This window comes from Corvus kubaryi, unplaced genomic scaffold, assembly GCF_017639235.1.
Source record: "Corvus kubaryi isolate FWS band 111438036 unplaced genomic scaffold, C.kubaryi_AGA036_p1.0 37394, whole genome shotgun sequence".
NCBI classification, from domain to species: domain Eukaryota; kingdom Metazoa; phylum Chordata; class Aves; order Passeriformes; family Corvidae; genus Corvus; species Corvus kubaryi.
This window is the reverse complement of record NW_024581133.1, coordinates 2,560,700-2,584,898: the sequence shown is the minus strand read 5'-3', so window position 1 is coordinate 2,584,898 and position 24,199 is coordinate 2,560,700. Positions and strand designations below refer to the sequence as shown.

The following is a 24,199-nucleotide window of genomic DNA, read 5'->3' as shown; positions in this document are numbered from 1 at the left end:
TGAGGGGATGTTTATCTAAGTGCTGATTGATCTCTTTTTTAAATGTGGGTTTTACAAACAGGCCTGATGAAAGGCTATTTGCAGGCTTTGGCCTTGATGTTGCAACACGCACACTGCATCTTAAGCACCTACATCAAGAAGAAAATTGTCAGAAGCCTTAAAGCAAAGGCACTCCTCACAACTTCACACTTCCACGTCTGGAAATGCTGGACTTGTCCTTTCCGTGGGATTTGTAGTGCAATCATATGCAAGTAACCGGCGTTTTAAAAAAGTGACCCCTCCGCGGTGCTAACGCAGGCAAAAAAGGTTCTTTTGGGTGTGTTCTGCTCCCACACACCGAGCGCAGCTCCGTGGGGAAGGAGCCGGCGCTGGCACGTGCCGCAGCCACTCCCCGGAGACGGGCCAGGCCAGCGCTGCTCCAGGGATTTTAGAGTAAAAAGGACGAGAGAATAATCGCTATTCCCCAAAAACTCTGGGGGGAAAAAAAAAAAATGTAGGCGGAACGATGAATGAATGAATGAATGATTCCTCCTGCTGCCCCAGCGGCACCCTGCGAGGGGCGTCAGGGCGGGCCGGGCTGCGGGGAGCTGTGTGTGGGAGATGGGGCTGGAGCCCGGCGCGTCCCAGTAAGCGGGACCTTGCCAAGAAGTCTCCGGTCGTGTCACGGAAAAACCACAACGCTACGAGTCCACACCCCCACGCACCTCAGCCCGAGGCATGACGATGGGCCTGCCCACCCGTCCTCCCACCTCCCCCGGCCGCTCGCAGACCGCCCACCCGCCCCGGGATCAGCGGCGGCGAGGGCTGGAAGCGACCCACCCACCTGGGCTGCTCCACCAGCTGCACCGGGAGGGCACTGGGGCCGTCCCCCGCCATGGCGGCTCCACCACCGGCCCGGGTGAGGCGGCTCTGGTGGGGCCGCGGTCACGGGGCAGGCGAACGCCGCGTCCTTCCGGGCGGCAGCGCCGGCGGCCCGGCCCCGTCCCGCCCCGCCGGCGGTGCTCGGCCCCGGGCACCCCGCGGCCCGCTCGGCTGTGGAGCCGCTCTGTTCTCGGCCCCGCGCCCGCCACAGCCCAGGTGGGACAAGGAGGCTGCTGCGACGTGCGAAGGAAATGTTTGGGATTTTCCGGTATTCCTACCGATGCTCCTGCAAAGTGCACGTGCAATGAAAATAATAAATGGCCAGTGGCATCCCTCACGGCATGAAGGGATGGGCATCCCTATCCTCATGTTTTTGCTGGTGTGTGGTTCTGCCAGCTCCCCTCCCAGCAGGCAGCCTCATGGCTCCTGTTACCCTCGCATTAATGGCTGCAGATAAGGGCAAGGAACTGAGCATTTCAAAAGTGTTTGCAGGCTCACTAGCTCTGTGTTTTGGTGTATATCTTTGTCCATTTTGGTATCTATCTTACTGCCCCTCATATCCCATTCTGGGAGCTTTAATGCTCAGACTGAAGGAAGCACAGTAAGAAACTTCATTGTGGGTTTTCTGACGTAGAACTTTTTTCTCCCCATTAGCATAGTTGCAGAATGCAAACACAGCTTTTAAAAGACTTGGCAATAGCTGTACAGAAGAAAAACCCCACAAACCCACTGTCAGAAACTGTAATATAAAATGACCAACAACAGGAAAATCAAGGTAGATATTGCAGATGCATCTGTGTGTCTGTGAGAACACCAGGCCTTGTGGAGATGGGGAGGCAGAGCTGATGTGTTGGGGGGGTTGCCTCACTCAGTTGAAGATGGCAGCAGAAATTAGCATGTAAAAATCTTTATAAAGCCATTGCTTTGCAAGGTCTGTGGATTTTAAGAGTTCAGGCCTTTAAAACTGCTGCTCTGGTATTCTTTGCTTATGGCAAACACAGCCCAGGTAAACTGTCCAGCAGCACTGAGTGAAGCAAAATGGAGCTGAGCAGTGCTGCCGGTCACAGCAATGGGCTGAGCTTTCACAGGTCAGGTTGGACGGGACCACCATGGGTCATCTCGTCCAACTTCCCTGCTCAGGCAGGGTTGTCCTAAGGCACAGGATTGTGTTCAGACGCTTCTGGAATATCTCCAGCGAAGGAGCCTCCACAACCTCTCTGGGCAATCTGTTCTGGTACATGGTCACTTGCACAGTAAAGAAGTTCTTCCTCATGTTCAGGTTGGCATTTCTGTGCATCAGTTTCTGCCCATTGCTCCTTGTTCTATTGGACGGCACCACCAAGAAGATCCTGATTCCATCCTCTTGACACCCACACTGCAGTTATTTATACACAGGTCCCCTCTCAGTTGCCTCTTCTTGAGGCTGAACAGGCCCAGCTCCCTTAGCCCTTCCTCCTGAGAGGTATCTCCAGACTCTTGGCCAACTTAGTAGCCCTCCGCTGGACCTGCCTAGGAGTTCCATCTCTCTTTTGTACTGTAGAGCTGATAACTGCACACAGTACTCCAAGTGCGGCCTCATCAGGGCTGAGTAGAGGGGCAGGATCACTTCCCTTGATCTTTCCGACTCTGCCGTCCAGAGATGCGCCAGTCACCAGACCCGTAGGGGATCCGGGCTGGCAGCGCCCACGCCGGACACACGGCGGGCGCCAGCACGGCGCACTCCGGGCAGCGGCAGCACCGGCCCTGGGAGGCTCCGGCGTGCAGTGCCCAAGCCCCGCCCGGCCGCCGTTGCCAAGGGCCGGTCGCTACCAGGGGGAGGGAGCCGGCGCCGGGGCGGCGCGGATTGGGCTCCGAGCGCCCCGGGCCGGGGGCGGGAGAGGCGCGGGCGGCAGCGGGTTCCGGGCGGAGCGGAGCCACATTGGGCAGCGCCGCGCGGGGTTCTGGGAGAAGGGGCCGTCCCCGCCGCCGCCCCCCGCCCGTCCTCCGGCCAAGATGTCTGACATGGAGGATGATTTCATGTGCGATGATGAGGAGGACTACGATCTGGTAGGGCGCGGGGCGGCGCGGGGGCTCAGCGGTACAGCCGGGGGTGCCGCCAGCGCGGCGCCGCTTCGGGCCGCTGCTGGCGCGGTGCGCCCGCCGCAGCAGCCGCCCCGCCGGGTGCTGCCCCGGCAGGGAGCGCGGACATCCAGGATGAGTTTCCCTCCCGGGGAGGAGGATGCGGGCAGGGGCTGCGAGGGCAGGGCGCTGCTGTCGGAGCGGCCGCTCGGCCGCCTCTCCGCGGAGGAGCAGGCCAGCTCCGGGCCGGGCAGGTGGATAGGCCCGGGCTGATGCCCCGGCCCCGGGCTGGCCCCGTGTGTCCCCCGCAGGGCTCACGCTGAGGCTCCGGCGGGCTGCCTGCTTCCCTCTCTCCCCTGCCCCGGCCCGAGTGTCGGGCACGGAGTGAAGTGATAAAGTTGCCCGCCCTGCTCCTCACCCGGGACTGCGAGAGGCCCCTGGGGGTAGATACTGTTCGTGTGCTTGTGTGAGCAACAAACTGAGGAAAAAGTAGGGAGAAGAGAAAGGGGGGTTAGGAGAAATGGCCTCGCGGCCGGTTTCTGATGCAACGCGCCGAAGGGTGCACTAATTTCTAACTTTTTGTCCTTATAGTCTTCGTGACCTTTCTGCCAGTCCCTTCTCGTTTGTATTTGTAAGGTTTGGGGTTTTTCCTGTTACATTTAGTTAAATGTTGACATCAGGTTTTAAGTTCTTGAAGTTAAAAAAAATGCTGCTTGTCTGATTAATTATAATTATATTGCTGTTGCATTATATTGGAGCTTGAGGTTTGCTTGTTCGGGTTTTTTTTTTTGCTTTTCTGAACTCTGATTGGGTTTTTGGAACTAGAGACATTTTTTAAAAAACCTATGTATGGTTGAGGCTTGAGAGTCTATTTAATTCATTTCAGCTAAACCAGTATTGCAGTTTCACTGAAAAACTCCAGATACTTGCTTTGGAAGATTTGGTTTCTGACACGTTATTTGGTAGTCATTGCTACTTATTAATTCACTTAAAATATTTGCCTGAATAGTTTCTGGGCAGTTTTTGTTAGGAACTGCTCAGGATTACATTAAATATAGAATAAAAGCATCCACTTTTGGTTTTGAGGTGTTTTTTCATTCATGTGAGAGTGCTTGTTTGACAGGCATTGTCATCATAACCCTACGAGCTGCTTGTGTCACTATGCCAAGAAGTGTTCGTGTTCCCCTTTCAGTCCATGAATGACTTCACATACCTTAGGGATAAAGTTACTGAAGGAAATACACAGACACTATTAAAAACATTTTGTTCTAAAATTATTTCCCATTAATTTTCATTAACACTTTTTAAATTTTTGTCCTGATTTGAAATACTGTGGTGTTTTTTTCCATGTGACGCAATCAGAGGAATATTAAACACAGCTGAATTCATGTTCCATACCCAACCATAGCATGAGAACTGAGAAACCATTTGAATTGTATTTCTGAATCTATACAGATGTGAATAAGAATGCAGCTCAAATTTACACTGCTTTATGTCAGTTTTCTCCAAGAATAATTGGTCTAATGCTTTTTCCTATGTTTCTTCTGAAGTACTTTATTTCTCACTGGAAAAACCTTCCTGAAACACCTTGCTTGTGGCAGATTTCAACTTCTGACTGTAGTTACTTTTACTGGAACATTTTCATTGTCATTAATTACTCCTAGCTCAGACCTTTCAAAAATTTTAGAATACTGCTTGTAATAACTAGGACCTCGTTAGGTTTTTTTCTTTTCAGTAAGTAATTCCCATGTAGAGCATCAAACTAATACTTAAGCTACAATTTTAAAAATTTAATTTCAGTTCATAATTGATGGGAGAAAAAACCCAAGAATTGAAGAGTAAAAATATTCCAGCTAGGCTAGTTTCAGCATTCTGGGACTAACAAACCATGATTGACTGGTGTTTTCAAAAATGCTTGAGGCTGTTATTGTAGTGTTCCACAGAATTGTTTCAGAAAAAAAGTTAAGGGCCCTGAAGATAGGGCCTGATTTCTTCCTTTCATGTTGATGTCTAGTTAAATTAAGAGAAGACTGTAAGGGGGATGCACGATTCTCAAGTTGAGTTTAACAGCTTCTGCAAGAGGCTTTGCAACAAAAGAATGAGTACAAGACGTAATACTCATATCAGTGCAGAATTGAAAGTAAAAGAGCACATGTGAGTGCTATGAATACTTTTTTGAGGAACAGGAGGAGAGGCAGTGATTACAGAAAGAGTCAATGAAAGAAGTAGCTATTTTGTCAAAATATGGTGAAACTAGGTTCAGGTCTCCCAGGGTAGCTGCCATCGTAACAACAGCAGTGAAGGGTCCCCAAAAAATTAATTTTGTCAGCTTTTATTAGAAGTGATTATGGCTGTTCCTCTTCAGTGTGCACTTGACCTGCTGATTATGTATCACCATTCAGTTAAAATTTTCTTAAGTATGCAAATGTTTCACACTTGAACTGAAATGTGAACAGATATTCCAAAGGCCCAGCTCTTTCCCAGCTTCATCATGGAATTTTATATAATTTGAGTAATTACTACACTGTTAAACAATTGAAGACTATCCAGGTTGTACTGGATTGTTTCTGTTTAGCTTTTCAGTGGGTAAAAAGTCAAAGTTTTACATGTAAATGACCTCAGCCACTCCTATAGAAGTTTCGTTTATTCACTGGAGTCTTGGTACCAGGAAGAAATTCCATTTATATTTATGGGTGGATGAACCTAGATTCACAATTTACTAGTAATGTGCTGTGACAGCTTTGATTATAACATGAATTATTCCACTTTATGCTTCAGTGAACAGAATAATGTTTACTGGTCATTATGAAAGCCACTCAATTTTAATTTCTAGTTTGGTGCTGCTAGGTGCCTTACATGATTTCAGTACAAGTTCTTTTTACTAGATCCAGCTTGAGGGTGGAGATGGACAAAGAGGGAAGGACCATTGTAAATTCCATTTTTGTTTATGGTCTGGGACAAAAGACTATGTTTAGAATTGACTTGGAGGCTAAACTCAGCCTTCCTCCAGAAATTGATTCTTCCAGGCACAATGACAACACATTGACAGTTGTTGTAGTAGATCTACTGGATTTTTTTGTTTTGTTTTAAATAAGGAATTTGTGGTGTTCTCAATGAGTCATCTTACTGTGTTCTGAAATTCGACTTTAAAATTAATCTGAGGAAAGGTTGGACAAAGACATTTGCTGAGCAACTGGTCTTTTTACGTTATGGAGTTGTATTATTTCAGTGACTTGTAGAAGATCTGTAAACAGTGCCAATGAACAGCCATCAGCTGGCACCCTGGTGAGATGGCTGCAGGTTCATGAGGATCGGCAGGACTCAAGTACAGGGAGCATCCCTTCAGATTAATGAGGATTTCCCATTTCAGGGTGTGATGATATTAGGAAATAGGCAGTCTTACTACTTATTTCAAGCTACATGAATTGGCTCTTTCTTTCCAACTGAGTGAAATACAGTCCATCGCAAAAGGAATTTCTGTATGATACTTGATAAGCAATCTCATTGATAGACAGAGATACTATTCTTTTATTGCTGGATTTTAATAGATAGAGGTGAAATTTCATGCAGATGTTATCTCCTCTTCCCAATTGCTCATATTTCACTATTACCATCATTTAATGAAATACATATATATGTTGCAAACAAGAAAGTGGTAATGCTGCAAAAACAGGTATTCAGATCTAGGGAAATAGCAAATCAAGCAGAACCACTTGGCCCTCCTCTGTTTCTTTGTTATGTTTAATTACAGTAGTATGTGATTTTTAAAAAAGTGAGCTTCACAGAGGACATAGGATGTACTGTTCTCTGAATTAATTATTGTTTCATATTTTATATGGATTCAGCATGTGTCATGATTTTTTTTTTATGCATTCTCTTAAGACTCATCTTCAAACACAGAATTAATATATTTGAGGCTTATTTTGCTCATTACCATAATGTCTCAGAAGGAGGTATTGAGGCAAAAAGCCTGAGAATAATTATTCAGTAAATTCTTTCTGTCTAAACATTGACAAGTGTCAGTAAGTTCTGGTTTTTGTTGGCTTCTTTTGGCAGTTATTTAGGGCTGTGTTCAGAACGGTGCTCTCCAGGACTTGATATGCAGTTGGGTGTTAAACAGAAGTAAATTAGACCTAAGTTACGCTGAAAAATGGACTTTCAGAAAAGGATTCACATAACTACAGGAGAGCTGCACAGCAGAGGTAGAAAGAGAAGGCACTTTTTTTTCTGTACTCCTTACGTGTCATAATACCAGGGTTTTCTTTCTGCAGTCTCCTGTCTCGTTTCTGTGCATCTTCCAGCTGAAAAAAAAAAAATAAAACAAAGGCAGAGCACTGTCTTTCATAGAACTCTTGTGACGCCATTGCAAATTGCTGGTTTCACAGACTTCTATTCCTGGTGTCAGCCCTGGTGTGAGCCAGCAGGCACTGGATGACTTGCAGAGTTAGCGAGTAGCAGCAGAGGAGCAGAGACCTGGAACGTGGAAAAGAAACCAGGACTCCCAATGCACGGCTGAGCGGTTGCAGACTTCTCACACAAATTGCTCTCTTGTTTTTACTCTCAGGGTTTGCCTCTGTTCTTTGCTCTTTTGCATTCCAGCCTGATTGCTTTCTTTATATTCATGTGCCTGGATACCAACTGGCAAATGCACATAGAACCTGGTAGTTGCTATTTGTCCTGGTGCCTGTGCTCCAGGAAGAGCAAATGCAAAGAAAGTTGTGCTTAGCAGGCCTCCTAAATGCTGTGGTTATGAAACAAAGTTAGCTGAAGTGAAATCAAATTTGTACCAGACTTCTCAGAAACAATTGCACTTCATAAAAAAATTAATTGTTTGAGTCAGCCAAATGGTTGAAATTTGGTAAAATTACCAGCAATTGACAATTGGCAGTAATAAGTATTTTAACAATGTCCTTGAAAGATAATTTTTTCACAAAATACTCGTATCTTTGTTTTTGTTCATGTAGAACTTTACCAGGTCAGTGTGCCACTCTAATCGGATAGAATGCCACACATCTACCTTCAAATGTCACTGATACACAGTTACGGTCTCCATGTCCCTGTCCCTTATTCTGGCTGTGAGCACAGGGGCTGTGCTTCAAGGCATTTAATCTCTGGAGGCCACATGGACAAGGCTCCTGCCGCAGTTCTCGGAAAGCAGCAAGGAGGCAAACAGAGCACTGGGCTGCTGCAGGGAGTGGGAAAGGGCATGGACAGGGAGGGCCTGGGAGTGCTGGGTGCCGTCAGCCCGCCTTTGCTGCTGGAGACACTGCAGATGGATCTGTGCGCTAAAAAGGATGACTAAAGCTGACTCGGGTGAATTGACTTCTGTAGCTGCTCATTTTAGAAGCTGAGGCTTAATGTTTTAAAGCTTTATCTTGTTTACTGGATAAAATTTTATGAAAGCTTAATATGTAACATAATAAAGACTTCTTCATTAGATTGGTTTCTTGATACTAATTTAACTTTTATTAAAACTGTTTGAAAGAATGGTGTTCAGGCAGAGTAAACTCCATCAGAGGTTTTACCTCTGTTACAATTGAGCTAGTGTGGAATTTCTATTCCCCCAAAAAGTGATGGGATGGGATTGGACTGAATATAACTGACTACATTTAGAAAATGCAGATTTTCAACACAGGAATGCTTGAACAATGCCTTATTTAACTGCATTTTTTCAAACTCTATCAGAGCTTTCTAATTTCTTGAGTTATAATAATAAAAAAGAATTGTTTATTTTGATCCTCTGAGGAAGGAAGAACTCAATGGGTTTGAAAGATCAGTTCTATGTACTCAGACAGCTCTTTTTTTCATTTGTACTTACAATGTTGATGTCCATTTGAAAAATATCATCAGGATCTTAGTTTTAAAAATTCCTAGGCCTTTTACTTTTTTAACATCAGCTAGAGATAAATTATACCATCCAGCTGCTTTTATATCTCCAAGTTCTAATTAAGGCTGTTCGTCAGTATGCAAATTGTTAGGTCTGGATGCTGTAGTGGAGATTTCTAGAGTTATGTAGAAATCCTATTTGTAAACCATATATTTCTACCTAATTTGCAACAAACTTCATACCTAGAAGGTTTGAGTTGGGGAAATTGTTCAGGCAGGAACCAGGCATGTTAAAAATGATGGTGAGAAAAGGCTAGGCTTTTGCTATCTGAATTTATTGTTAAAAGAACTTTTCTGTTTTTAGAACTGAGAAGGAAATTAGTCTTTTTCTTAATTGGAACTTTGAGGACACAGCTTTATACTTTCTTCCTTTTTTGCTTTTGGCAGAAGCTTAATGTTCTCACATTTGTATCCTACTGCACTAAGCCATCTCTGCATCAAAAGAAGACAGAGTGCTCGTCCTTCTGAATTTATCAGCACTGGCATAATTAGCATCAGTGCTTGAAATAAGATGCAGTATCTACAGGGATGATTTTTTTTTTTATATTGTCTAAAGATTAATGGCATCAGCTCATACTTAGTTTGAGGTTTTAAAGTTTTCTTCACAGCCATTAAGTCTAAATATGTCTTTTAAAGTAACCAACTTAACATTTTCTGGAAGTAGGAAAGCCTTATCTCCCTTGCAACTTTGAGTCCATATTGTCCTCCTAAATGTGATGTGAGGCAAATAGACATCAAATGAAGAAAAAATACAGCTGTGAAAACACAGACCAGTACCTGTGATGCATTTCCACTGGGGGGGAAAAGTTATTAATAGACTTAACACTTCTTTATTATGTATTAATATTATGAAAGGATCTTTATGGGATATTTAAGTAGCATTGAGAAAAATTACCTGAAAAAAGGCTTCCTGCATGAATCCACATCCAGAATCATTGCCAGAGCTAAGATGAAAGTTCAGATGTTTCTGGCTTGGGGCTAACGGAGCACATTGTCTCCTAAAAGGAATTAATTTAGTTTGCTTTCCTTTTATCTTTGCAAATAGACACTTTCGCCAAAAATATTCCCCATTGTTCAAGTTAAGCATAAACAAGACATCAGCTGATTACACATCTCTTAAGTGCTATGTTGTTTGATTTGTGGCAGCCTGTATATTCACAAGGTGCTTGATACAGCTGTTGACATCGTGTGTATGTGCTCATAGCTGCTCCATTGGACTTGGGTCAATAGGATCAGGAGTTTACAAAAACAGGCTAACCAAAATGAAAGCCTGCCCAATGAAATAAGACGCTTGCTTCCTGTTTTCTTTGCTGTTTTCAGTATCACATTTTTATAGTTCTGTGGCAATTCAGAAAACAGGTTTGTGGAATTCACAAGACTTTTCAGTCCATTCATTCTCACTAATGATAGTACTTTGTTGGGTGAAAATAAACACATACTTGGGCAACTTGCCTACATGTTACAAATAGAAACATTAAAAAGTAGAAGGACAAATGTCTCAAGTACCATGTTTAATAAAATTTGGTTCGACTGTGGACTCCCGTAATTAATTTTTGCTTTAGAACTTCAGAAAACTTAAACTTTGAGAGATCTGCTTGCAGTGCAGAGAGGAGAGAGCTGATTTAAAACTTCTCTTTTGCCTCATCTTTTTTCATTCCTTCCCATGGTTTTGGAGGAGTCCATTAATAGTAGGAATATACAAATGAACAAAAGAATGAATGTGCCTGACAAAGTACAGCAAGAGTAAAATCCACCTTAAAGGAGGGGACCTGAATGTGCATTGCTTATGTTGTAACAAGGGAAAGTTACTCTGACAACAGTAACTTTGAGATTTAAACAGTTTCTGTTAAAACAGTTCATCTCCTAATAGCCAAAATCCTGTTCAGAGATGTTAGCTTGAAAATGCAGAGGTGTGAAGTGGTTTTGAATCGTGTAAATATCAAATGAAATTATTAGTGTTTTGTAATTTGGACGTGCAGCATTGCCCTTTAGCAAAAGAAGATAAAATATGCAGGGGTTTTTCATCAGAAGAAGTCTCAGAATACTTTTTAAAAGAAATTAAGTAGTAATTGTTAGAAGTAAATACTTCAGTTTGTGTGGCACTAGTGTACATGATGGATAATTATTTGATTAAATTATTGTGCCTGGGCCTCACTCCACCATCTTTGGCAGCACTTTTAGCATTTTCTCAATCATCTCCTGCTTCTCAGTGCAGAAGCAGCTGGTGTTATCGTCATTATTCTTTTTTTTAATTTCCTTAGACAAGGATGAATCGTTATGGCATAAAAAGGCAGATTATGGAGAGATTCATGGAAGCGTTTGATACCCTCCAGAGCTGAATCATTACTTGTGTGGCAGCTCAGCCAGAGCCTTTTCTGTGGCTAGCAAAGGCTGGATAATGGAGTGCCTTTAGGAAGACCAGTGGGCAGCATGTTCTCTCCCCTCCCAGAAATGACCTGTGCTGTTGGGCCTCTGTCCTTAAACTCCAGCACTGGCAGAATTTCAATAATACAATCTGTACTTGTCGTAAAGGTGCAGCTGGTAGAGTTATGTGTTCATTAATCCAGGAAGAAATCTGCTGACAGGCAAGTGTTGGTGGATGGTGAGTCTGGCCTAGTGACAGGCCAGAGACAAAATCATCATACGGGTCCATACCTGTTACATGCTCTAAAACCAAACACTGCCTGTTAAATACACAAGCATTCTCTGTCAGTTTGAGTAATAAGTCCTGCTATCTCTTATCCATTTTCAGCAGATCTGAACCTTTTTTTTTCTCTGATTTTTTTTTTTTTCCTTAAAATGTAGGAATATTCTGAGGACAGCAATTCTGAACCAAATGTGGATCTGGAAAATCAATACTACAATTCCAAAGCTTTGAAGGAAGATGACCCCAAAGCAGCATTAAGCAGTTTTCAGAAGGTGTTCTGTCTTTATATTCTATTTCTTCTTTTTATATTAATTCACATTTTAAAATATTTTACACCATTTGAGTTATTTTCTGAAATTTTAAGAGTAACATTTATCTTTTAAATTACTAGTGTGCTAAGTTCATTATTGAGCATCTTAGATTCCTGGCTGACTGCCTTTCAGGATCATTCTTAGGGATAATAAATAGGACACAGTATAGTCTTATCACAGATCTGACTTTTTAATCTTTAGGTTTTACTAAGTTCATTAAATAGTTCTAAATGTGTTTTCATGTGTCAACAATAGAAACCAGATCCATTTGGGTTTTTTAAATGAAATGGTGTTTTCCCCAGTGTCTTATGTAACATTATTTGATACCTGTTTCCAAAGCTTTAAATGTGTAAATACTAAGTGACACAGAGTTTCTTCCTCTCAGTTTTAACTTTTTAATGTTTGCACGCTGCTATGAGAAAGCAGTATGTTAGATGTAGCTTTTTAAAGAAAAAATAAGATTTTTGCATCTTTTAGCTTATTTATTGTGTATAGTAAAATTACATACATGACTTAAAAAAACTTTCTGAAGTTTTTACTTACAAAACATTTCCTTAATTCCTATATTATATTAAAACCTAGAAACATTTCTGCTTTGTGAAGGAACTGTAGAAATTCAGAAGAGCTTTTTAACTTCATTTAGTCAAAATTTAGTTGACTCAGTTTTGCAAGAGGTGTTACAACTATTTTTGCATATGTATTTATGGAGTGGCATTTAAATTTAGTGTTTGATATTAAAGTGTTTGCTGTTAGACAACAACAACAAAAACTATATTCACCCTCCCTACATCAGCTAAGTTGGGAAAACTGGTAAGATACACGTCTCTCACTAACTTTTTCAATAATACCAGGAAATAGTAAAATTGAAGAACAAGGCAGAGTTAAACATTACTTTGTAAGGAACGAAGTGGGGGGTAAAGGCATGTATGGGATGTCTGTATTTTAAACAATTGAAGTTTGAATAAAGCTTTTATAAATATTGTTTTAAAAATTCTTTTATTTCAGGTTTTGGAGCTCGAAGGCGAAAAGGGAGAATGGGGATTCAAAGCTCTGAAACAGATGATTAAAATAAACTTTAAACTGGTAGGAATTACAGCTATCACTTGGGAGTAAATGGCATAAATATTTTTGATCCAGTGGCTATGACAACTAAATCTACCAGAACCTGTCTTTTGCAGCCTTTAATGGCTACTACAGATATGGCAGGGAAATGATGTGGTGTTTGCAAGTCAAAGGCAAAACGGATGCAAAATAACTGCTGTAGTCAGCTGGCACTTCATGCAAGTGTGAGGCTCAGTCCTTGCTGTGCTGAGGTATCACACCACTGGAAGTGGTCCTGTTTCTCTGTGTGTACTACACCAGGACAAAACAGTGAAAAATTTATATGCTATGTATGCAACCATTCCAAAGAGTTGTATGGCCAGTTCTGTTTTCTTCATCGAGATGAGTATTTTAAATGTGTGTTCCATGCAGTCCTGAAATTATTTCTGATTCTGCAGGTTATGAATAAAGTGGTGATATGGAAGTTTTAATAGCAACCACTACTGCATTGTCTTTCTTTTCTGCTTTTTTTCCCCATATGTACACTTGCAAGATATCTCAGTTTTTAATAATTAAAACAAAAATTATAATGTGATTTTGTTTTTCTTTTAGACTAACTTTCCTGAAATGATGAATAGGTATAAACAGCTATTGACCTACATACGGAGTGCAGTTACAAGGAATTACTCTGAAAAATCCATCAATTCTATTCTTGATTATATCTCTACTTCCAAGCAGGTTGGATCATCAATTCTTTCATCTTCATAGTTTACAGTCTTGCATTTTTAACTATGGACATCTTTTGTGTTTGGTTTGGGCTTTTTTGATCTTAATAGAGGAATTTTGAGTATTCATTTGCTGTCATATGTAAAAATATATTTCCTACATGTAGTGGATTCTATTAACACAGATAAATCCTCATAAATTTGTTCTTTTTTTGGCAATATTTACCTGGAATTTCTGCGCTAAGAAATAAGAACTTTTTTTTTAGCATAGCTACACAATATTAAGTGCCCTCTCAGATACAATTTCTACTTAAACAATGCTTTTTTTTTTATTTTGGGGGGAGAGGGGAATCTTTGCAGTGAAGTGTTGGTGTGAAATGCTGCCTGTCCTGTGCACTGTGCAAGTGAGGTACATGTCCATAGATACACAGCCCAGCTCCTTTTCTTTTGTGTTGGTGTAGAAGCTTACGGAGAGTAGGAGGCTCCCCTCACTGACTTCCTGGAAGTAGCACCTTCATATGGAGGATCATTGGTCTTTAGTGCTGAGTCCTTGGTCATTATCACAATCCTTCCTGTCCTGCTACCCTCAGAAGTGAAAGCTGAGTGATGCATTACTCCTCAGGTCTAAAGATTGTCTTAGACTGTCCCTTCCTGGCAGAGGTCGGGATCTCTAAATGCAGTTGAGCCAGACCTGGAGGGACAATCTGGAAATCTTAACTTGCTGTATAGTCACAGATTGTTACTCCCAAAGGAACAGTGGCCATGAACAATACTAATGCATTCTTTGTAGAACCCTTGTAAAAGGTAACACTCAGCACTTTGATTTCCATTTCAGGTGTTGTATTTTTGGGTTTTATGCAAAGAAACAGTTTGATGCTCTCAAAAGCTTTCTTTCACTCAACACTGCTAGTCCAGAAAGAAGAAGGCATCTTTTCCTTTGACCATTTTCCTCACTTTGTAAAGCATATTTTCTTTTTGATATGTAAATTATTTTTATTCTTTTAAGTGGCAACGATATTGCCTGTGTTTGTTGCACAACATCAGAATTCTGTTCCTTGGTTATGTAAGATGGGTTTCATTTTTCACAGATGGGTACAAATCTTAAAACGTGAATACTTTTTAATTATATCTGTTTCATGTAAGAAAAGAAGTGTAGTTAGTTTGATTACTTTAGAAGCTCTTTGCAATTTAAATGCAGACATTCAGTAAGATGCAGATACCTTTCTTATTTTGAAGTTCAAGCATGCACTTTTAGTTTGTTCAGATTGACTTTATTAACAGGTACAAATTTGCTGTTTACAATTATAGAATTCTGATTTTTTATGTCAGATGGATTTGCTTCAGGAATTCTATGAAACAACACTTGAAGCTCTGAAAGATGCTAAGAATGATAGATTGTGGTTTAAGACAAACACAAAGGTAAAAATATGTAACTTCCTATTTTTTGCTTTTGTTTGACACCTTCAGCTAATTCTTATAAATTATAATTGTGAAATTTTAACAGACCTCAGTACTTTAACTTTCTTTTCATTGCAGCTTGGCAAATTATATTTAGAACGAGAAGAATATGGAAAGTTACAAAAGATTCTGCGTCAGCTGCATCAGTCATGCCAGGTACCTTTATATTCTAAATCACTGTGGCTTAGTAAACAACATTGATGCATTGATTTCTTTTTTAATACATCTGTTGTTGGCCTTTGAGGCATTTTGCTGAGCTTTAGTACAGAGGGAAGAAATACTGTGCCTGTTTTAATTTGTTACCTGCTTGATAACATGAACAAAAAACCCTAGGTGTTTTATTCCTTCCTTAGAGACGATTTTAAAAAAATTATTCACAACTGCTGATTAGGTTTCTCTTCAGGTGCAAGGGTGAGAAGCACATATCAGTAATCTATAATGCACAGACATTTATTTTGAAATATACCAAAGATTCCAAGTGAGCTTTATTCAAAACAAAAAGTAGAGTTGTTACTTTCCCATCCGGAAGAGGAAAAAATAAATTAGCCATGCAGCCTGCTGTGCTTGTTTGTGACAATTTTCCTCCTTCAGTATGGGAAATAGGTTACAAATATCTGGGAAGTGGTTCTGTTAGAGGCAGCAGAAGAGTCATGTGTGTTACCTATATATATGCATGCTTGTGTCAGTCGTTGTATTTATATACTTAGAGTGTGGCTTAAGGAAAGTGGAAAAGAATTAAGGTTAAAGTTTTGAGGAAAACGTTTAATTATTAAACAAAAATACTGACATTTTAAATACAGGGCTTCAAAACGTAGCCTATGGTAATTTCTTTGGGCACTCTGTTTTCTGTTAGTTGTATCAAAATTTCAGAGTTTCAGGAATATTCCTGTTTTTGACAGGAAATTACTGAGAGTATTTGGTTATCAGTGTTTTACTAGCAGAAAACTGAAATTGCTGTTCTCTTGAAATTTCACAGTATTTATTACTTAATCTGTCCTAGACTGATGATGGGGAAGATGATCTAAAAAAAGGTACTCAACTATTGGAAATCTATGCTTTGGAAATTCAAATGTATACAGCACAGAAAAATAACAAAAAACTTAAAGCACTATATGAACAGTCATTGCACATCAAGTCAGCCATTCCTCATCCGCTGATCATGGGAGTTATCAGAGGCAAGTTCATCTCGAATTTTTCATTTGTCTTCTGTTGCAGAGATTTTGTTTCATGAAAATCTGATAACTAGTGGATTTTTCCAGTTCCAACTATAAAGACAGAGGCTTCTGTAGATTCACAGTCTCATCATCTGCTTCTTGCAGGACTTCAGCTCTGCAGTTCTGGTGCCCAAGTACCAGAGGCACTGGTCAGAAGGGCAGCTGGCTTCATAACTGTTAGGAGAGAAACAGTAGAAAAGAAGAGGAAGACTTGATGTTTGACACCATGGCAGGCAGCAAAAGATAAATGCAAAGGCATCTGCAGGGGATAAAAACAAAGGCTTGACAGGACTGCTAGCAGAAGGGACTGCTGTTTGTGCAATCCCCTTTTATAAATTTGTGTCTCACCTCACTAAAACTCAGCAGGAACCAAAGAGCTTTAAGATGTGCTTGAAAATATTATTTATTATCTGCAGTAATGAATTGTAGTGGAAACACGCCGTGTGTCTTGTAAAAAACCTTTTCTTCAGAATACTGCTATGCCTTCCTCCTTCCCCTGGTGTAGGCACTGCACAGACAATCAGGCAGTAGTGGATACTTAAGAAATAAAAGGATACAGAAAGTATTTCTCATTTTTTCCTGTGTAGTTTTGCTCAACAGGGAAAATTTCATAAATATACGAAGTATTGCCCTTGAAATGGAGATAGAATTTATCTCTGTTTTTGCAGTATTTTTACATAAGGGTGAAGTAATTATTGGCTATGAGGATTAGTGTTTTTTACGTTTTATGGTGTGGGTTGGGTTTTGTTTTTTCTTCTTTGGAATGGGTTTATTCAGATGGCAGTGCTGTATGTAAAGGCCCTAATGCTTTTTTTTCGTAGTGATTTCAGAGAACGAAATGACTTCTGAAAATGTTTCAGTAATCTATTTAGAAATAGCATGGAACTTGAGTACAATTATTGTAGTCAGCAACAAGCACACAGTGTTCCTTTTCATCTGTGTTTTCTTTTCAGAATGTGGAGGCAAAATGCACTTAAGAGAAGGAGAATTTGAAAAGGCACATACTGATTTTTTTGAAGCATTCAAGAATTATGATGAATCAGGGAGCCCCAGAAGAACCACTTGCTTAAAATATTTGGTCTTAGCAAACATGCTCATGAAGTCTGGAATAAATCCATTTGATTCTCAGGAGGTATTTTTTTTTCTCTTTCCTTCGCACCCCCCCCCCCCCACATCCCCTCACCCTTTTCTAAATATACAGAGAAATTACCCAAAGCATGGAAATGGGAAAAAAAAAAATCTAAACTTGCATATTATGCTTTCTGTTCTGTGTAGGCTAAACCATACAAAAATGATCCAGAGATTCTAGCAATGACGAATTTAGTAAGGTAAGATTTTAATTTTTCTGGAGAAGAGAACAAAAAGATAAAAAGAAAAAAGATTCAGTGTTCAAACCAGAAAGGGAATATTTTTAGAAATGGCTTTTCTCTGCACAGTTAACAGCTATTCATAAATACTGGGCAAATATTTGCAGACTGTTTTTCTTAAGAAACTTACTATGAGACCCCATAGGATAGATATCATACTATGTAGGAGTACAAAAACTGTGTACTTCTGTCACTTTATGCTGTGACAAAAACCTCATTTCTCCTCTTAAATAAAGTTGTCCCATATTGTACTGCAACTGGTGTTTTTAGGCTTTGGCTGATTACATAAGAGAAGCTGAGTTTAATGACATCTCATACCAAAGCCAATAGAAAATTTTGATGCATGGATATGTCATGATTTCCTAATTTAGGAATACAAAACTTGACTCTTGATGATTTCCCCTATCCTTCAAACATGTGAAAATCAAAAGAAAGCCTCATTACCTCTTACAGGCGACTGTGAGAACTTTTAGTGTATTATGGTCATTAGGTCAGTGAACTGAGGCAGGTTTTGTACCCTGTGCTTTGAAGCTCACCTCTTGCATCCACTCTGTCCTGCCTTTGCTCCTTTTCCCATCTTTTCATTACATAAGAAGTAATCTCTGCTCACATGTTGAAACAATTGATCCTGCCTTGGAACAACTCTTGCTCTGATACTGCTGTTGTACTGTAGCATGGTATACAAACAAATGATTTCTGAAAGTGAGGATATTCATCCATTATTGACATGGTATTGAATAAATTAGTTGGCAGTTTATTAAGGGAATATTTCCAGTGATTCATTCCACTTTAGATGTGTTTTTTGCTAATTCGCTGTCATAGTTTCATGTGAATTCGAGGCAGAAAGAATTCCAGATGGCCTTACCCAATCTGATTTTGTTCATATTTCTAATTTATGTCTTTTATCTTGACATTTGAGTATAACTACTTCTTTAAAATTAATAATGCAATTAAAGCAGGGTAGATAAGAAATATGCAGAAGATAAAATTAATTTCAAACAGTTATATTTTTAATCCTTCCAGTGGGAACTTGAATGCTCTACAGATGATAAACAGTGACTTCTGAAATAAAAATAAAATATACTGAACTGAAATTCCTTTTCATTATGAAGTAGAATTTCCTGGTTTCATGTGGTACAGTCCATGCCACTCACTAACTACTTACAAACTGCTCAAGTTCTACCATAAACTAAACAAGTCTTTTTCTTGGCCATTTTAATAAAGGATGAATCTTTTTCATCCAGTTTCAAAACAATTTTAAAATGTACAGTATATGAAGGACAAATAGATGTTGCTGTTAAAATGCTTGATGTTAGCATTAAACAGAAGTTGAAAATTTTGTTTTGAGACTGTTTTTCAAGGAAAAGGTCTTTCTTCAGAGGTTGCAGCTCTTGACATTTAAATGATGCTGTGGTGCCACCTCCTTTTTGCAACGCTTTCTCACATGACAAGACTGACTCATGAAAGGATATATATACAAATAAGCTATAAATAAAAATCTAAAAAGTAATATTATGCCAGAATTACTGATGGATAATCCTGGAAGTCCGGATTTCTTTCATCTTCCAGTATTTTTAGCATTCAGCTTAAGATGGGACATTGTAGAGACAGCAAGAGCCTTCTAGACTCTTTTTAGCTCTTTGTTCCATAAAGTATGACTTCATGAAGCCAAAATTCATGTAATGATACTTTTCAAAACAGGGTATTTAAGAATAGCTTCTTAAAGTACAAAAGTTTTGAAACTAGAGTGCACTTGTGGAACAACTAAATGTTCATACTAAACTTCAGTAAATGCTACTACAATTGAAACAGGAGAAAGGTCATTTCTGTTGCATTTCATCTTGAAAGAGTTTTTGCTTATGAAGGTTCTGAATATAAGTAATTTCCACCAGTGCTTAGTACATGTTTTTTTAGACGTTGTGGAACATAATCTTAGAGTCTGTTTAACTTTTAAAATTAATAATTCAGTCTCTCATTTTTTCCTGAAGTGCCTATCAGAATAATGACATCACTGAATTTGAGAAGATTCTGAAAACAAATCACAGCAACATCATGGACGATCCCTTCATAAGGGAGCACATTGAAGGTATTCTTGAAGGCTGTTTTAATCATTTTTGTTTTCACTACTTAGTAAGTTCCTTTTTTTTTTTCTTTTCTTCCCCTCACCCTGGCTTATTTTTCTTTTTGGCACTAAGAGTTCTTTGTAATTACTTGTGGGTGATTCTTTTACAAGTTATTTAGGAGTTGGTCAGGGCTAACTTGCATCCAGGCATGTGGCACGACGGCAAAGAATTGCAGGAATGATGGAGAAAGTTCGAGCAAGAGTGGATATTGTAAGATAATATCTATGGTGGTGTTAAGGCACTTCAGTATTTTGAGTGTTGTTTTTGTTATTTCTTTTTTTCCCATTGGAACAGTGGAATGAGAGCAACCCTCACCTGTAAAGGTGGGTTGTAGCAGTCTCATCCAGTTTGATGTTTGCTAGTTTATAAAGTTAATTTTCTGCTTCAGATTAAAGACAACATACATAAACAGTGTAATAAAAGTTGCTCTAATAAATATGCAGTAATAGAATATGTAAAAAGAAACATACTTTTTATTTATATCTTGTAAACAATGATTGGAGTTATAGTACCTGCGCTTAATAAGATGGGAACACATGAATACCTGCCTTTCTGTTCCATTAGCATGACAAAATAGTTACCTCATCCATTTTTCATGTATCTGAGAAATGAAGAGTCTCTTCACTTTGATATAGTTCTCAGTTCCTCAGGTTACTATTGTTTTCAAGAGTAGGTCTTACTGTGGCATTGCAAGATCATTTATCTGGATAGTTACAGGAAAGAAAAGAGTTAAATCCAGAGACCTGGTTTTCTTGTACTTGTTGTTTGTAAAAGAGAACTGGGCAAACAGCAGGGGAAACTAAATATAACCCACTACTGCTGTTCCATGCCGACTGCTGGTGAGCTGCAAAGTCTTATAGGAAGGCCCTGTAAGATTAGAGCTGGATGCTTGTGGAGGAAGGTGTGAGAGGACTGCAGAGCAAGAGAAGGACAGTGGAATCAAGGCATTGAAGAGAATTTGTGTCACTCCTTATATGCTACTGATGTCTCATTGTTTTCACTCTGTAGTGATACACATGTTCATGGTTAATGTTTACATACCTTACCTCGTTGTTTTAATCTCCATAGTTTTATTGAGACACATAATTTGGTGTTCAGTGGTATTTTATTATATAAACAGTCATTGTTTAAACATGTAAAAATGGATCTAGCTTTTCTGTTAATTTATTATTGTAATTTATGCTTTCATTTTATCCCAACTGTCTTTACCAATGTAAAAATTTATAAACCAATGACTGCACTACGTTATCTAACCAAAATCAGCCTGTCCATGCAGACTGTTTTATACGACTTCAGTTCCTCATCATAATTACACCATTAGGCCCTGCTCTTTTAACTTTAAATGGGACTATTCCCCATGAAGTTAAATGCACAGACATTTTAAGTTGCACAGCCTTAAGAATACCCCTTTTCACTTTTGTACAAGGCATTCTAGCCATAAATCAGGGGGGCAGATATACCAGGCAGCGATCTCTATGATTTATCCAGTTAGCTTGGATAAATTAAATTTTTACCAGAGAACATGTTGCTCCATGTTTGAACAGTTTTCCACTCTGTCTGTCCACCTTCAGAGTTACCTATTGCTTGGATCCCTGGAAAAGGAGGGCCCTTGTTATTTTGCTGTGCTTCCCCACCCACTGAATTACTACCTTAAAAGGTCATGGTGCTTAGTGTATCTTTCTATATGGAGTGGTATTGCATCTTTATTTCAGTACTGTTGTTTTTGGAGTGTTTATTTTTTCTTCTCTTACAGAGCTTTTGCGAAACATCAGAACACAAGTGCTTATAAAATTAATTAAGCCTTACACAAGAATACATATTCCTTTTATTTCTAAGGTATGTGTCAGTGGAGCCTTGCATTTGTTTAAGTAAATGATTAACTGTGAATAAAAGCTTTTAAATAAATACAGTGCTTCCAGAAATAGAACATCTAAAATATACTCTAAACCATAAAGTACTAGTGATGCACTGCTGGCTGCTTTGCAGTGCAAAAATGTAAATTTCAAGTGTCATCCAAATGCTTTTTATAATATGTACTATGATATACTTCTAAAATACTCAGCTACCATATTCTACTCGGTGTAGAAAATCACATTTCTGAAGAAAAGTGAGATTTGTATAATTGAAAATGTAATTATAAACCTAAATTTTATGAAGGTAAAAATGAAAATTTTAATTCCTTTGGTTCATAAGCTATTTTAATGTTTGTGTTGTATGAGTTACAGAACTGTGGTAGTTGAACAAACCAACTATTACCATAGAACCTCTGATTTCACTGCCTAATCTGGAAAGAACAAAATAAAAACCCAGTGATAATCTATGAGTATTTCCATCTCCTGTGCATCTGTGATTTTGCTTGCAAAAATTCACAGCATTACAAAATACGTAATGAAATATTAGAGATGCCTCTTTTTTATCCTTAAATTCTCTGTAGAACTCGGTATGCTTATTTCTTAATCTAGACTTAACACTTGCAGAAGTTGCTTGAGCCAGAAGATGCAATTACATCTCTAAATGGTTTTGAGTGCAGATCCATTCTTTTCTGATAATTATTTCTTATTTTATTTCCTGGGTTTTTGTGGTTGTGGTTTGTTTTGTTGTTGTTTGGTTTGGGATATTTTTTATCTGTTTGTTTTTTCAGTAAGTCAATAAAGGAAGTCACTTTTGGAGCTTCCAAAATTTTGCTTTAGCCTTTTCAGCTTTTTCTGAGAGGTCACTGGTCTCTTCATTCTTGGCCATGTGTCCTTTGGGTGGAGGTCTTTTGCTTGATAGATCATTATTGAATTGATACTTCTGAACAGCAAGAAACAGAGGTTAAACCAAATTCTGTATAGGAAAATAAAGATTGGAGGTTTTTAATGTTGCAGAACATGGTAGCAGCATAATGAGTTTTCTTTCTGTTTCAGGAGTTAAACATAGATGTAGCTGATGTGGAAAGCTTGCTTGTGCAGTGCATATTGGATAAGTATGTACTTGATTCTTGATTACTGATCTTTGATTACTTTAAAATAATCAAATTTTAGAAGAAGCAACAAAACAATATTTTGGGGCATTGTGATAATACTGGTTGATTCTAGAAGTGAAAGGTAATGGTGCTGACTTTGGATTTGCTTGATTTGTGAGCAGTAAAATATGTTTGAAAGATGAGAGCCAAGAAAAATTTATAGAGAGATTGAGTGCCATCTTTTTACTTTAATTCTTAATTACATAATAATTTTCCTGAATTATTATGAAATTATAGAAGTTGTTATTCTTAGTAATTGCTGCTTATACCCATGTATATTTTTGAGTATTATTTTCAAGTTGACAGATCGGTAGTTTGCTCTCCTTTACAAAAAAAATTTAACCACAATTTGTAAAACCTATTTTTCTGGAGGGTAACTTGTTACAACAGCTACAAAAATATAATCCATACATGGGCTTGTGTTGTTTGATTTCTCTTCACATCGTCTCCATTTTTAACTATTCTTTGACTTTCAAGAACTGTTTATATCATATTGCTTCAGACTTTGTGTGGATCATAGCTAAGCAGATAAAATATGCATTGCCCAATGAATTAGTTCATTTGATTTCCAGTCATGATGACAGCTTAATAGGCAGTACTGCCCAGGGCAGTAATTATAAAAGTGCTGAATTTCGAGATGGACTTTGTGCCTCTCGTGTACAAGACCTCTTATTTTACCTCTGATTTCTTGTTAGCTCCTATTTCCATGTCCATAGGCAGTTTATTGTTTTTGTTTATTTACTTCTAGCACTATACATGGCCGAATTGATCAAGTCAACCAGCTCCTAGAACTGGATCATCAGAAGAGAGGTGGTGCACGTTATACTGCGTTAGATAAATGGACCAACCAACTAAATTCGCTCAACCAGGCTGTAGTCAGCAAGCTGGCCTAACAGAAAACAAGCTTCTACAAACGTCCTTAAGGCAACAGTGCAGTGATGTAAACCTAAAAAGAACTGGGAATGGCAAAACTACTGTCGGTTGGTGTGCCCTGAAATTATTGGAGTTATGGCAGAAGTGCTTTTTTGATCAGCTGGTTTGTGTTTTGCTGCTGCATTTATCCCAAGAAAAAAAACAGCTTTAATCTCCAGAAGAAAACCAAAATGCCACGGGATTTATGCTGTATTGACATCTTGCCCTAAACATACAACATCCTAGTAATTTGTCAAGGGGCAATTAATGACCAGAGAGAAGATTTTTGTCATGATTTTAAATACACTGACACGTTACTGTTGGTTAAATTTAAACATGTTTTACCTGCAGAAATTCTCTCACAGAAATAACCTGCAATAACTTGAAATGCTACCCTTTTGAACACTTCCTTTTCTCATGTATAAATTGAAATGTTTGCTGCATTTTGCAAAATGTCAATTCTCCAAAAATGTGTCCATATATTTCTGTACCTGCAGTGTAGTAAAGGTTTAGAAGAAACCCCATAATTATAGTGGCATACTGTCACTTAGGTTTCAAGCAGCAAAATAAACAGTGCAGTTCAGAAATTGTA

General features: G+C 39.1%; 2 protein-coding genes across 4 annotated transcripts in view; one reads left to right on the top strand and one right to left on the bottom strand.

Annotated features, from left to right (window-relative positions):
• The window catches only part of GALK2 (galactokinase 2), a 46,991-nt gene extending 46,029 nt beyond the window's left edge, over window positions 1–962 (bottom strand). Inside the window, exon 1 of one of the 2 annotated variants that reach the window (XM_042039392.1) lies at window positions 824–962. In XM_042039392.1, coding sequence (XP_041895326.1) covers window positions 824–876 — 53 coding nt within the window. In that variant the 5' untranslated portion in view covers window positions 877–962. The remainder of the gene's footprint in view (window positions 1–823) is intronic. The other variant, XM_042039391.1, reaches the window with a different exon arrangement.
• Window positions 963–2,723: 1,761 nt separating this feature from the next.
• Window positions 2,724–24,199, top strand: COPS2 (COP9 signalosome subunit 2). Of its 2 annotated transcripts, none has more exons than XM_042039662.1 (13): window positions 2,724–2,907; window positions 11,611–11,724; window positions 12,769–12,846; window positions 13,417–13,542; window positions 14,859–14,948; window positions 15,066–15,143; window positions 15,988–16,162; window positions 17,155–17,333; window positions 17,477–17,529; window positions 19,557–19,654; window positions 21,445–21,527; window positions 22,598–22,656; window positions 23,444–24,199. In XM_042039662.1, exons 1-13 carry the CDS (start codon window positions 2,854–2,856, stop codon window positions 23,586–23,588), a joined length of 1,332 nt encoding a protein of 443 aa, XP_041895596.1. In that variant the 5' UTR covers window positions 2,724–2,853; the 3' UTR covers window positions 23,589–24,199. The 2 variants fall into 2 exon arrangements, with proteins under 2 accessions (XP_041895596.1, XP_041895595.1); XM_042039661.1 differs by having other exon boundaries at window positions 2,783–2,907; window positions 14,838–14,948.

Excerpts from the sequence above, each read along its gene's own strand:
- COPS2 (XM_042039661.1), top strand. The coding sequence starts at position 2,854 with ATGTCTGACATGGAGGATGATTTCATGTGCGATGATGAGGAGGACTAC. Across the intron at positions 16,163-17,154 it reads GATCATGGGAGTTATCAGAG|AATGTGGAGGCAAAATGCAC; the intron begins GCAAGTTCATCT and ends TTTTCTTTTCAG. Across the intron at positions 22,657-23,443 it reads GTGCAGTGCATATTGGATAA|CACTATACATGGCCGAATTG; the intron begins GTATGTACTTGA and ends ATTTACTTCTAG.